The sequence below is a fragment of the Bactrocera tryoni genome, chromosome 2 (genome assembly GCF_016617805.1).
Source record: "Bactrocera tryoni isolate S06 chromosome 2, CSIRO_BtryS06_freeze2, whole genome shotgun sequence".
Classification (NCBI taxonomy): Eukaryota; Metazoa; Arthropoda; class Insecta; order Diptera; family Tephritidae; genus Bactrocera; species Bactrocera tryoni.
The window spans coordinates 80,077,654-80,093,396 of record NC_052500.1 but is presented as its reverse complement, the minus strand read 5'-3'; the positions used below and the strand labels follow the sequence as shown (position 1 = coordinate 80,093,396).

Here is a 15,743-nt window from a genome sequence, read left to right as displayed (position 1 = left end):
CAAAAACCAATTACAACAACAGCAAGCGTATTAGCAAAAGCAATAAGCAGAGCGCAGCGACATCTGGCAACAATTCGAAACGCCACATTGACGCTGAAGATGATCGTGTCGTGGTTATTATTTTTGTTGTTGTTGCTGTTGTTACTGTTGCATACTTTTCTTACAATGTCGGTGCATGCGCCTGTGTGTGTTCGTTTTCTTGTTTCTTGCGCTCGCTGCTGTTATGGTTGTTATGGTGGCTGCGGCGGCGGCTGTTGTCGCTGCTTATCGCGTCTCACAACTGCTCATTTGGGAATTTCTTCATTTGCTGTTGTTTTATTTAGTTATTTTATTTTATTTTATACATTTTTTGCTTTTGTTGCGCATTTATCTCAATTTGCTTGTGTACTTTTGCGCTTCATATACATCGGCATTTGGCGATGCTTACTTTCACTTTTGTTGGTAGTGTAAGAAACCCCAAAATTAAAAATATTTTCGAATTCAACTTTTATGCATTGTATGAATTATAATCCATGTTTAATGTAGAGATCTGTTTAGTTAACTTTTTTCTGTTTGCTATTTTTAGTAGAATTTTTTTTGGGGAAAGTGGGGATCGTTTCTTAGTCACTCTGACTGCATTCTCGTTTATACTAATCTCTCAATTTTCAAGATATCGATCTGAAATTCTGCATCGCACTTTTCTCCCCAAAAAGCTGCTCATTTGTCAGAACCGCTGATACTGGAGCAGTATAGCATATAGCTGTCATAAAAACTGAACGATCCAAATAAAGTTCTTGTATGGACAATTTTTTTATTTGACGAGATATCTTCACAAAATTTGGCAAGAATTATTATCTAAGATATCAGTGTAATATTCGAAGGAATTGTCCAGATCGCGTCACTATAGCATACAGCTGCCATACAAACTAGTCAATCAAATTCAAGTACTTGTATGGAAAACTTTTTTAGAAATCAAGTTTTCTTCACGAAATTTGGTACAGATTATTATCTACGGCAGCTCCATAATGCCCGAGTATATTATTCAGATCGCATTACTATAACATATAGCTGCAGTACAAACAAAATTATCGACAAAAATTAAGAAAAAGATTTTGTATACCTTTTTTGTTATTATAAATGTACCTGTAAAGGGTACTATAGCTTCGGTGAAGAACTCAACGTTTTTTTTTTGCTTCTAAATTTTGCAGAATTAAATATAAATTTGCTAAGATCTACTTTCATAGAGGATTACCAAACTGGTGGAGGAAACCGCAGAACAAGCTAGGAGCAGTCAATTTTTATATATTTTTAAAAGAAAAATATTTTGTTAAGCAACTTTGTATAATTCTTAGACGAAAATCTCACAAAAATTTGAAAAAGTTACTATGTGCCTTATACAAATAAATTTTCATTAATTAAAACTTTCCTTTTTGCTCAAACGAGAGTGTATATGTGAACAGAAGAATATTTTTATTTTCTTCTATAAACCCTTATGAAGCTGAGACCCCAAATATACGAATATATGTAAAACCTACGCACTGCGCAGCCGTAAAGTCATCAAGCCAATTTCGTTAATTTGACACACTTTCGGCAAACAAAGAGTTGAATGAATTAAATGGCAAGCAACAAATAACGGATCAATTCAGCAAAAACAGACAATACACAAAATTACACATACAAATGTACGCATGAAAGTGCGCCGCTTTGAACTGAGTCCATCCGATCAAAGGCAGGGCCAGCTTATATCAAGTGATTTAGTTAGCATTTCTTGATATTTCTTTGCTCTTTCTACTCATATGCTTCACTAAATTGCGCACTTTTCACACATAATGCGATACGATCATTTGAGAAGTGTGAAATCGATTAGAAGCTCTACTGGTATGCTAATGAAAGCGTGTGTGAATACCTAACGTCACTTAAAGAATACAATTTTACAACTTTCTGAAGATTAGCAGGCAATTTACAAGCACGAATAACAAATAGATTTTAACCATTGTCTTAAATAGCATAAATCATTAGTGTTAAGACAATGAATTCTTCTTTCTACAACGTCATTTATCATTATTTTGTAAAAGCTCTACAAATAAAAGGAAAGGAACTTAGCCTAGGTTAAATTACGGTAAAATTTAGTGTAATCTCTCAAAAAGAAATATCTAAGTTCTTTTTCGCTCAAATTTAGTTCCCGAATGATTCGTGAATCATTTCAGATACTCGCGAGTAATAAACTTGGAGCTAAGAGTTACCTAATCTGGAAATGGATGTTAGAGAAAGATACATATCTACTGTTTCGTTCATATTTATTTCATGAATGATTCGTGAGTCTTTTCATTAAATCACGAGTTATAAAGTAGAATTTGTGAGTCATTTTATATACTCGCGCGTAAAAAACTAGGAGCTATTAGTTGGCGATCCTAGGAATAAGAGAAAGTAATTAGATACTTAAACGTTTTTTTGTTCAAATTTAGTTCACGAATGATTCGTGAGTCATTTCAGATACTCGTGAGTTATAAAATAGTGGCTATTAGTTGCTTAACCCGTGAATATAGTTACGACGAAATTATATACCCAAATGCTTTTTTGTGCAAATTTAGTTCGCGAATGATTCGTTAGTCATTTCAGATACCCGCGTGTTATAAAGAGTTAGTTGGCTAATCTAAAAACGTAATTTTTCTTAAAAATTTAGATCGGGAAAGTAAATCTGGCAGCAATGGAAAGTATAGAGAGTAAACACAGACATATTTAGCTAAATTCTTGTTCACTCGAATATAAATTGCGAATGATTCCTCAGTAATTTCAGATACTCGTGAATCTTTGGCTGAGAACTATTAGTTGCCTAAGCTAACTATAAGTCCTACATTGAACTAATAGAGCCTAAGAGCTTGCTGTAAAGAATGTAGCGGTCCAAATATGTACGGAATTCCACTCAAGTGATCTTAGTAATTACTAGTAAGAGCAGGTGAAATGTGCGAAACACCATTCTATGACCAAAAAAAAATAAACGAAGAACCAATTTCTTGCAAAAAGCGAAAGAAAACACGAAGCAGTCTACAAAAACAAAATGTATCACATCGCATTGAACTTTCCCTTTTTAAACTAAAGAGATGATCAATGTGTACATAGCAGTGATCGATACGATAAAGTTGTGTGACAAGTTTGTAAGAGAACGACAACAACAAAAGCAAAGAATCATTAACAAGGCAAGAAACATTAAAAGCGAGCGCCAATATCGATGACCTAGTCACTGTATATAGAAAGCAGAAGACTACTGAGCAAGTTTCAATGCGCAAGCGCACAGTTGCAAGCCGTTAAAGAAGGTGTTTAAGACGCATGCGCACAGTTCCAAGCTAAGAAAGGGCACTTTAAGATTTTTTGCAATTTTCCTCAGGCAGCATCGAGTTTAGAAGATTACAAAAGGCAACTACGACCATAAATTACAGTTACCTTAAAAATTTATGCTTGAGGCAACCTAAAAAATGCTTCACTAATAAAAAATTTCGTAATTTGACTTCGAAATCAATAACTTTGGCGCAACTTCATATCGCGCTGTGCATCAAATTGCCGGATCTTTTCAATTACTTTACCTTGATTAACATTTAGTGCCGTGAAAAATCAAAAATGCACACAAATTAAAAGCAAAAAACGCTTCAGCTATTTCAACTGCAGCAGCTGCGTTTTGGTGAAGAAACTACGAAAAAATCAACAAGACTACCAAAGTGCACTTTTCAATTAAAAGTTATTATTTTCTTAGCCGCACTTCGCCTCACTACTCTTCATTATAAATTAACTTCGATTACATAACTGACAACCCCCACCACAATTATCGATTTGCGCCGACAGCAGCAAACCAAGTGCAACTCTGGCCCTTTTGATTATGTTTAGCTGCATTTAAGTTGAAATTGTGGTCTGTCAATCAATGTGGAGGCAAACACTTGACACCGTTTGCACTTCCATTGCAGGCGGTTGATTGTTTATAGCTTAATCTGCGGGTGATTAAGTTTTAATGACTGGTTGCTCTGTTGTTTTTGTGGTAATCTATTGACAAGACTAGATTGCTTGATTGATTTACAGCAAATTACTATACAAGGTGAAGGCAACTTCTTAAATTTTACTGATTTACAGGAGCAGATAAGTGAGATTGCTCTAAGGTAACCTTGTGAGTATTTGTGACTTGAATTTTTAAATAATAAAAGTAACTAAATTGCTTGAAATTTCATGTCCAGTCACTATAAATACAACCTTGCCACAAATGCCTTAGATCTTCTCCATTTGTAGGCCAGTTGTGGCCAAAACAATTTATATATGACGGAGTTTTGAAATAAATAATTGACCATCCTTCTCTCTATCGACTTGATAACCGAACACTAGTACCTTTATAAGACTCCGTCCGGCTTCGGGCAGGCGATAAAATTCTATAGGTAATAATTCTATAGAGAAATATCAAATTCTTTATTTAACATGGTTACCATATGTAGAGTTCATATCCAAAAGTCTGCATTGGTATCTGGCCGAAAATATTAATATAAAGTCTCTCTCCGTACCAAAACCAAACTTCTTGTGATACAGATTAGGTTATGTTAGGTTAGATAGCTGATCGAAGATCGCACGTGGACTGGTATATGTAGCCCAGTGTGAGGCCATAGAAAAGAAATAGTCCTGTGTACGGCCTTATAGATTAGCAAATTGCTTATCAGCCAATACAAATTTGAATAGGCGTTTAGTTTCAACTCCCGCCAATTCGGTGGGGTATCTGAAAGTATGCGCTCCCAAGTGTTTAAGTTTTGATCTCCCAAATGCCGGACAGTCAAGAAGGAAGTGTTGAGTTGCTTCCACTTTATCCTCTTATATACAGCTTCTGCAAATGGCGTCTGGTAAGAATCTCCTGTTAAAAGCCCCCAACTAGGGAGAGGCTAGCCTTACTGAAGGCAAAGTGGTCACTAGATCTCCTGAGATCAATCTTGAGACAAAACGCTTTTCGACAGCGCAAGTACTGATAGTAACTCAGCGTTGGGCAAGCTTCCGCGAAGCCCAGCTATCTAGTGGTAGAACACAAGAGGATAAGGGAGCATCGACCCCCGGATCGGCACCCATTCCCGCGTATCACAAAGACGATGCTATTTATAGCAAGGTTAGGTACTCCTCGGCCAACCCTGAACGCATTGTAAATGAGTTCAAGTGTAGTATCGCCGCTCCGCTATCTGAGTGAATGGCTACTTTTCTGAAGTCTGCACTCTGAAGCAACAAATCTACTGCTACCTTCATTCTGCAACCTCGGCTTGGAAGACACTGCAATAATCAGGAAGTCTGAAGCCGGAGTTTGTAGAGAGCTCCTGACAGTTACCCTTTCCTTTGTGATACGGATTGGTAATTCCAGAATTCAGTAATTCTATATCAGCTGCCCATAGCAGTGGAAAGTCACCATAACCGTAAAAAAATGGCGTCATTGTGGCTTCGAAATCAATAACTTTGGCGCAACTTCAACCAAAGTGCCATCCGCTTGGCTAGCGAATGAGTTCAAGCAATACGCAAGTAGCTAAAAACTAAATTTCCTGACAGATGGAATGTCTTAGGAGCATGAGGAATAGCCACAATCATGGCAAAGAAATGGAAAGAAAACATACATGCTTTCTACTCACTCATATATTCGAAAAGACTGCAGGACGGTTGCTGGCATAGTCCCAGGTCACAACTTACTAGCATCACATGTGAGCCGTATGGGATCTATTAACAATGACACATGCAGAAAGTGCTTGGAAGTAGACACGATAGAGACGCTGGAATCGGTCTTATTTATAGCTCGGATACGATATCTAGGAACTTTGCAGTTCAAGGGACTAGATGAAGTAAAAAAAATTGGATATTAAGTCTCCATTGAACTTCACAAAACTCATTACCGTCCTGCAAGATGTAGAATTCAGTTCGTCTTAAAATGGACCTCCATCTTGCATTACAAGGGACCTGTAGATCTGTGTACGTCGTGATATCCAGCTAATATAACTTCGTCTTTTGGAGGTCCTCCGAAATGGGTTTCGGGTTCCATGTATTTAATATTATTCGAAATAAATTACCGATAATTGATTTACCTACTCGATTCCGAGTGACTGTTTTCATTTATACCGTTATCTCGGAAGTATGATCGGACGATTTTGAAGTGTCTTGTCATCTTTGATAAAATTTTATCTGATTTTTCGATCAACGGTAACACTATGGTTTATGAGTTTATTGAATAATAAATTTGTGTGTTTATTCTTCTATAATACACATAAAGTTTTAAAAATTTTGCTTTCTTTGTGACACCAAATCCTTTTATAACCAAAATCTTGGGGGCTTAAAGGAATAAATCATAAAAATCGTTTCTCTAAACTCCTGAATGCATCACATTATTGCCGCAATAATCATAAGTGTTCACATTTGAAGAGTTCTAAGTAACAGGAAGCTACACATGCTCCTCTTCAGCAGGATATTCTTACATACATATTTTCATATCTAACAGCACTCCAATTGATTCTGCACCGCACATCACAGGTGTGTGCGTCTGTACAACGGCATTCACTTCGTGCAAAAACGGGGAATTTAAATTTGAATTTGGCGGCGCCGATAACAACTGATGTGCGACGTATCGGTGTGCAGCAGCAATGGCAGCACAGTCGTGGGGATGCGAGGCAGATTAACGGTTTTTGATGCTGTAATATAAAAAAGTGACGGTGTGGCGTGCGGATTGCGATTTAAAACCGGAAATTGCTAACGCAAATTGAGAGCAAAACCTGAGGAGTGAAACATCAAATATTTGAATACACGTACGATATAGATGTATATATGTATGTATAGTTGTGCACATGTGTGAATACATTGAGCGCAATGGCAGATGTGTCATGTCATGCTGGATATGCAAACCGATTGGATTTTCTATTCACATATAGTGTCTTTGTAAATTTATTCAGTTATGTATACATTATATATTTATACCCTGCACAGGGTATGTTAAGTTGGCCACGAAATTTGTAACATCCAGAAGGAAATATCGGAGACCCAAAAAATTTTTCAAATATGGCTCTGGAATTTTGCACGCGTCATTTTCTTCCCAAGAAACTGCTCAATTGTTGGAATCGTTGGGATCGGACCACTTTTTCATATAGCTGCCGTACAAAGTGACCGATTAAGATCACGTCGTTGCATATTTTTATTTGACAAGATACCTTCACGAAATTTGGCGCGAATTACTTTTTAAAGAAGAGGTATAATATCTAAAGAGATTGTTCGGATCGGACCACTATAGCATATAGTTGCCATACAAACTGAACGTTCAAAATCATGGCCTTGTATGAAAAACTTTTTTATTTAATGAGATATCTTCACGAAATTTAGCTGAAATTATTATTTGAGGTAATGGTACAATATCTGAAATAATTATTTAGATCAGACTATTACATCATATAGTTGCCATATAAAAAGTACGATCAAAAGCAAGTAGTACTTATGTGGAAAACTCTTTTATTTGACGAGATATTTTGACGAAATTTAGTAAACAAATTATCAAAAGCAGGCCACAATGTCCAAAAAAAAAATTATGGAGATCAGATCACTATATCGTATAGCTGCCATACAAACTCACCGATTACCATATTATCAAATTCTTGTATTCAATCTTTTCTATCTATGAAGGGTTTTATAGATTCGTGCAACCGAAGCTTACTTCTTTTCTTGCTTTGTATGTCCAACACTAACCTCAGTCGTTATAATGCGCTTCATCAAATATATATGAATGCGAGTATGCGGTATATCGCTCAAGTTTAGCTATCCATATGCTGCATTGATGTAATCGTTACTTTACTATCGCTGGCTTCACTAGTTGCTTCAATACAATTTCATTTCTGTTTTTTAATATTTTTTACGTTTAATTTCCATTTCTATTACTTTACATATGTTTTTTTTGCATATATATACATAAGTACAATAACACTATGAACTAGCTCTGCTGACAGTGGCCCCCATAACTGCTGCCGCTTTGTGCCGCTATTTGTGGCAATAACCGCTTGCCTATCTTTTTTATCTGGCTTTTATATGGTAGCGTCTTTCATTCATGGCGCGCTTTTGACATTTTCCCGTTTACTATTTTATACTTTTTAAATTGGTTTTTTTATTTTAATATATGTTTTTGTTTGTCATTTGCTGTTTGTTGCTTGCTGCTGTGACACCTTTTAAAGGCGCCATTCAAAGTGCGACTACCTTTTGAATACTTTCAGATAGCGATGAAATAATAATAGTAAAACGTTTATAGCGTGACACATGCGGGACATGACGGGCTTAGGGCCCGGAGTTTGGCGAACTTTTCACATTCATATGAAGTATGTCGTGGTTTGAAGGCTCTGTTAGAGCACTGGCGTTGCTAGTGCTCATCAGCTGTAGTTCGGGCAGAAATCTTCGCTCTAATATTGTGTGAAAAAGCCACTTTTGTTTCTGTGGTGAGCAAAGTTTGGACTTGACGGGCTTGGGCCCGAAGTGGCATTATTTGAAGGCTCTGGTTTGATTCTGATGTTGCTAGTAGACCCAGCTCTGGTTCGTGGAGTAATATTCATTCTTACATTGCCAGTTTTGTCTTTATGTTGAACCTAGTCTTGATAAGTTTCTAATTTCAAGTAATAATGTTCAATAAGTAGTGTGTACTATTACGAATAACTTTTGTGACGTTAAATTTTTAGTTCATGAATTTAGATAATATAACTGTTAGATAGACTATTATCTAAGCAGAGAATTAATTTTATAGAGAAACTTTCATCAATCAACATGAGATTTATGAACTCATAGAACAGATTGTTTGACTACAAAAATCGTCGATAATTTACTCAAATACCGCAGATGTTTACCTCCTCAAAGCAATGGATGAAATCGAATAAAATTTTAGAATTTAAAAAATAAAAGACAAAATTGTTTATTACGAACTTGATGTGGTGAACGTTTGTGAGGATTTTATAGAACATTGTGCCCTAAATTTAAGACATTTACTCGTTAATAATGAGGCATATTTATTTATATGGACGAGATTTATGAACTTATGAAACAGATCTTAAGACAGCAATCAACGACGATTATTAACTCTGAGTATTTATTGATATGACGAGTGAAGAGATTTTACCTAATGAAGTACTCGTTCGGATATTAAGAGAAAACGTGAGGCTTTCTTGGGAATTTCAATTAATCACAACAAGGTTTATGAACTTATAAAACGGAACAGATGACAGCAAATACCGTCGATTATTTATTTATTTACCGCAGAATTCTATTTTTTCCTAGAAAGAAATGATATCAAGTTAAATTTTATAAAACTTTATCACAAAATCGAATGGTTGGACGGTCTTTGAAGTTTTACGGAAAAATTATGCTATCGATTTTAGACTTTTTCAGGTTTTTTCTTCACTGGAAAAGCAAGTTGGAGAGACATGATGTTAGATATTGACTAGAACTCGGCTAACTCGCTTCAAGCGTAAAAATATAACTTAAGAAGAATAAGGAAAGGGTTGCTGTAAACTATATGGAGTATTCCACAGTAAAGATCAAAAGAAAAAAAATTAAGGGATGCCTGAAATTCTGCAGTAGACGAAACGAACACACGACTTTAATACTCGAGTAATCATACAATACACCAACAACCCAAACTAAAATAATCTGTAATTCTAACACACTTTTGCTACACATTGCTTGTGGCTTTAAACTTTTTGTTAATAATTTCATGAGCAACATTTTCTGGTTCAACTTTCTTCTTTTCTATGATTTGCATATATGTATGTATTTTGGGTGGCTTTGCTGAGCAGAGCTTAATGCAGTATAGCTTAAGTGGCTACGGCGTTCGCGCTTTTATTACTTCATGCAATGTTATGCCTGTAGGGGGATTCTCAAATGGTGTCTGCAGCAATTTCTTGTTGCTCTTTTTGCATAATTTGCATTTTTACATATTATCGTTATTATTTACACTGATTTATAGTAAATAACAACATAATTCATTGGCTCTGCGCGCTGCCACTAAGCGCTAAAAAATGCTCTCGCACACAGCCACAAAAAAAATCGTGTGTATGTGAGTGCATGTTAGGGAATTCCGGGCAACTAAAGAGTGCCAACGCATGCATGCTTTGGTCTTTAGAAAATGCCTTTATGGCTGCCAGGTGGCATGTGTGTGTGCCACATTACCGAGAACCTGCCGGTATGCGGTGAATGCTTATGAGGACACACACACACACACACACATACACTTATACACACTCAGGCACATACAAATGCACATATTGACCCTAAAAAGTGCGAGTCCTCCATCAATAAATACTTGCGCACATACTCGCTTACAAGCGTATACAAGCACTCACCGTTAGATATGCTATTGAAAGTGCAGTAAAAGTGCACACATTCTTGACTCTGCCCCACACACCTTACCGCCACCCAGCAGCCAGTACACACACACATACCGGCGTGTAGTCACCCTCTTTCAGCGCGTACGTGCGCTTGTAAGCTGCAGCAGCTTAACATAAAATTTATATAAAATACCATCAAACGAAAATGAAATGCACAAAAACAGGCAAAAGCAAAAGAATTGGCAAAATAAAAAAGTGAACGGCAGTAAATGAGGAGCTCCTATTTCGAGTTGAAACAAATGGCTAAATGAATGCAGCCACTACGAGCACTCGTATTTGTAAGGAGGTTGCATTTGACTGCATTTGCTCCATTTATTTATTTTTACGGTTCTTGAAGTGAGCTATATACAGCAAACGGCAAAACTGCTGAAATAAGAAATAAGAAGTGAACGCGTCCGCGTAGAAACTTATAGGTGCTTTAGTATATATACAACATAAGGCAGAAAGCAATTCACCCTGTAAGGATGTAGATTGATTAATTCTTTTCGATGTTCGATTCATATTTCATATATTGGAAGAAGTCAATTTCGGCTTTTTTAATTGTCACTCGGGCTAGAGAGCTTCCGCCTAACCTTACAAGAAGAAGGCGATCTTATAAATATTATTTTTTAGATTTTTTTGAGGATGCTAGTAACCTTATAATTATAAAATTGTTTGATTTCTTATTAAAATTAATTTCTTTAAAGGCTTACTTATCCACACATGAATTCCAAAAAAAATATTCTTTATATCGAAAATCTGAATTTGATCCGGTAAATAGTTTCGAGATATGAGCGTATTTGTCAGAGCTTTTCAGATTAGTCGATTACTCTCACAACTTTAAAAACGTTCTTCTCTGGAAACCAGAATAAGTGAGAAAGGTAGCTTGGAAACAGCTGCACCGAAATTTTTTCACAATTTTCTATACATTTTTTTGTGAGATAATGATGGAAGAAGTTAGATTTTTTATGCTTGCAAAAACTTGTTCATTTGAATTTTTCACTTAAATTTTGAGGTTATATGAAAAAAATCTGTATTAAAAAGTTATAGACCCTTTCATTGGCAACAACATTGCTATGTAACTTTTTTCTATAGTTTTGATTGATTTGAGAAATCGAGATAAACCGAGCTCAATCCTTAGAAATCAACCACGCCCCTCTCTTTTTTCCTGACCTCGATTGCCTGTAAATTATTTTTCTCTAAATGTTTGTTATTTTATCTTTCGTTTCCGGTTGGTTTCTTTTTACTATAATTTTTTTGTCTTCAATTATTGTATACTCTGCTCCAAAACGTACATATGTCTTTATATATAAAAAAAATAACGTGTCACGTTGTTTGTCCGCGATGGGCTCTTAAACTACTGAACCGATTTTAGTAAAATTTAGCACACTGCGTCCAGGTCGAACCAACTTAGAATAAAGGATAGTTAAAACAATGCATAAATAAAAAATACGGTGAAAGGTAAAAAATACGGTGAAAGCTCTATTAAGCGCACATATCATTTAACTATGCACATTGTTGATGTTTTTTATGTACAATCTATTAAACGGACAACTCTATTAACTGGACAGAATGGCTGGTAACCAGACATTGAGATGAAGCCTTAAATTCGTTACTTTTCCAGTGAAATTTATTTGTATGAAGAAATTCAAAATTAAACCTCCAGTACAATTCCTTGGATTCTTATAATTTTCACTGTATTGAATAGTTTGTTATATGAATACCACAGCAAAACGTGGACGGATCCACTAGTTATATATGAAATGTATTACTTTTCAAAAATTTTCATAAAAAACGATTTTTTCTGACTTGAATGTTTTAATATGAAGAAACATTAGTATTAAGTGTATGGTATATGGAGGGCACTATATACCTAAGATCGCAGTGCAATCCTCATCTATTTATATTATGGTATCTTCCTCATTTCTAATTTTGTTTTGGGGCATAAACTGTGTTACTCATAAAAATCTAACCCATTTGAAGATCAGTTATAAGGTAAGTCAGTAGCAGCTTCACAAGTTCATATTTTATCACAGAACGGTAGATTTTGAATACATTTCCAAACCTATTAAGAAGTTCTCTGTTGAAGGGAACTAAGGTCGGCCTTTGATTGTAGTTAAGAAAATGTTTAAAAGACAAAGAAAACATCATAATAATAAATATTAATTATTATTTTACTATAACAACCAATTTAAACAAAAAAACTAAAGCGCTGATTTATAGGAGTAAAAGATTTCAATAAAAGTGATTTCAGATGGTGTAATTAAATGCTGTTGGTCTTACTTTTCTAACAGGAACAATCAGGAGTAAATAGTTTGACTCTGTGACCAACTTTAACTAATTAACGCTGATATTTGAAAGATAGAAAATCATCATACATTAAAAGTACCGTCACGCTTATATAATAACTGATATTTTGGCGTTACTCTTAATATTTGTATCATTTTTTATACCCTGAGTAAAATATGTATATTCAGTTTACCACGCAGTTTGTAACACACCAAAGAGAAACATCGAAGATCCTCACTGTGGTTATGTCCGACATTCTGTCCGTTTAGCTGTTAATGTTTTGCACATGTTCTTTTATACCTAAGGAGCTGATCATTTATTGGAACCTTTGCTATCGGACCACTATATCATATAGTTGTCATACAAACTGACCGAACAAAACCGAGTGCTCGTATTATTTTTCACTTGACGAGATATCCTCGTGAAATTTGGCATAGATTGTGATGCAAAAGAAATCTACAAACTCTGAACAAATCGCTTTGATCGCTCTTCTATAGCTGTCATACAAACTCATTGATCAAAATCAAGTCCTTGTATAGAAAACTTTTTTATTTGACAAAATATCTTGACAGCATAGACAACGTTGCAATTTCTGGAGAAAATTTTCAGATCAAGACACTACAGCATATAGCTGCCATATAAACCTAACATTGAAAACCAAGTGCTTGTATTAAAAACTTTTTGATTTCACAAAATATCCTCATGAAATTTGGCACATATTAGTATAAAAAATTAGTCTACTATCACCAAATATATATTTTTCAGATCGTACCACTTTAGTTATAGCTGACATAGAAACTAACCGATCAAAATCAGAATCAATATCTTTTTATACCAGATATAGGGATCTTTTTCGTATTTTAAGATAAGAAAATAAGAAAAATATTAAGAAAACAATAAAAAAAAAATTATTAACAATATATGTATGTTTGCAAAAAAATTTTTTATTTTATTTCTATTACAAAATATGTTAAATTTTTCGAAAATATTCTTTCAATAAAATATATTGATATGTGAGAGTAAGTTTCGATATTTTTTAAATAATACTAAAATAAAACTAAATTCATAAAAAAATATTTTGATATTGTATAAAACTCTAAAGACTGATTAAGTTTTTAAAAATTTTACAAAATATAAGATTCCAAATTATAAAAATTTTACAATTTTACAAAATTTCAAAAATTTTGCATAATATTCAAAATATTCTATTTTCGAACTAATTTTTATTTTATTTAAAATTTTCTCTCTACATTATTAAGGTATTCTGTACAAATTGTTGATATTTATGTAGTGTATTTCCGTTAAAAATTATTATAAGCTTAAAAAAAAATTTTCAATGAGATTTGTATATTAACATGTCCAATATTTGATATTTATAGGCCATATTTAAGAATATTAAATTCATAAAAAAATAAATAAATAAAATTTTGTTATAGCATTAAACCGAATTTCAAGTCTTTCCAAGGAGTAATTTAGACTAAAAAAATTTTTAAAATTTCACAAATTATCAAACTTTTACAAATTTTAAATATTTAACAAAATTTCAAAATATTTTATTTTTGAACTTATTGTGGTTTAATTTTAAATTTTCTCACATCATTATGGATGTATTTTGCACAATTTTAAAAATATTTTCTTTTCTACCTAATTTATATTTATCTTTCAAATTTCTCTCTTTAACGTTATTGTATTCACAATTTCACCTTTTTAATAAAACAAACATTTTTAGAATATCCCAATTAGAATTTTTACAAAGAAAATGCATTAAAGTGAAAAGCTCCTGGCAATTTGTGTACTTCTAAAAATGAAGCATCTGCTATGCGCTGACAAATATGCGAACATTCTTATATATTTAACACTGAACACTTGCAGGTGTGGGTGTATTTGTGTGTGTGCTGTTATAAAATTTCTATTTTCATTTAAGACGAATTCATTTCGTTTGATTGCATTTCACTTACCACTTCATTTACAGCACGACTGGGATTAAATCCTTGGGCGGCGATTCCTGTGAGCAGCAGGCAGCATGCGCCCAATAGCAAAAACAACAAATTGCACAATAACAATCTCATGTTGCACGAAAGAAGCACATACAAAAACACACAAAACTAGGAGTTGAGGGGGTAATCGGAGGCAGCGGAAGCGGAGCAAATAATGCGCTGAACAATTCCAATTGGAATTTTAGTTTGTTGTTGCAATTAAACGAATGCGTTGTGAGTGACGGCTGGCGATTTATTTTGCTACTATTTTTGTTAAGAATATAATTTATTTGCTTTTGTTTTTGTTTTTTTGTAAAATTTTCTTACAAACACGCGCACATAAAGCTAACGGTACTTGCTTGCATGCAATTTTCCGTTGCAACGCAAATGTTTTCGGCAATTTATGAAAATTTCTCGTCAAAAATTTTTGTTTATTTTTCAAGAATAAATTTGTAAAATATTTTTTATTGCTTTTTTTGTGGAAAATTTATATTCAGTTTGCGTACGCAGCGAATTTACTGCTTCGAAAATGTCGTTGGCTTGCACAAATCGTAAATTTTTATAGTTGCTGTTGTTGTTATTGTAATAGAGACGTAAATATCACTGCGAAACCGCTTGGTACGCACGCTTACGCTCGACTGTTACGAAGACACTGACTGCCAGCACTGCGCGTACACTCGCTGGTATTTACGGAATATGCACTGCTGCTGCTTGCGACTAACCACTAGCCACCTTAGACACACAGACGCAGACGAAGTATGCTATAGTCAACTGGACTGGTAAAAGTTCGACGCTCAACTGAAATTCACATTCACAATTGGTAACAATTTTAAGTCAAAGACGCTTGTTGCGCTGCGCTATCGCTGCTGGTTGCTGGTTGCCACCAGCTGTTGTTGTTGCTGTTGCTAGCGCCGACAATGGGTTCGTTGCTTGTTGGCTGTTGGCTCGCACGTTCGTTCGTTGTTTGCTCCGTGCGGCTGCTGTTGCTCAGACGACGGCTTGTTGGAGTTGTTGGTGCTGCCGAGTGTTTTGTTGCTTGCAAGCAGCAGATATCGGCTTCTTTTGGTTGGTTGTTTAACGTATCGGTATCGGAGGCGTGAGTGATGGAAGCGTGCGCGCACAC

General features: G+C 34.7%; 1 protein-coding gene across 1 annotated transcript in view; it reads right to left on the bottom strand.

Annotated features, from left to right (window-relative positions):
• Positions 1 to 15,049, bottom strand: part of LOC120769191 (mucin-5AC) — a 58,129-nt gene extending 43,080 nt beyond the window's left edge. Inside the window, exon 1 of the mRNA XM_040096085.1 lies at positions 14,603 to 15,049. Within this exon, the coding sequence (XP_039952019.1) occupies positions 14,603 to 14,713 (111 nt within the window). The 5' untranslated portion in view covers positions 14,714 to 15,049. The remainder of the gene's footprint in view (positions 1 to 14,602) is intronic.
• Positions 15,050 to 15,743: the final 694 nt, after the last annotated feature.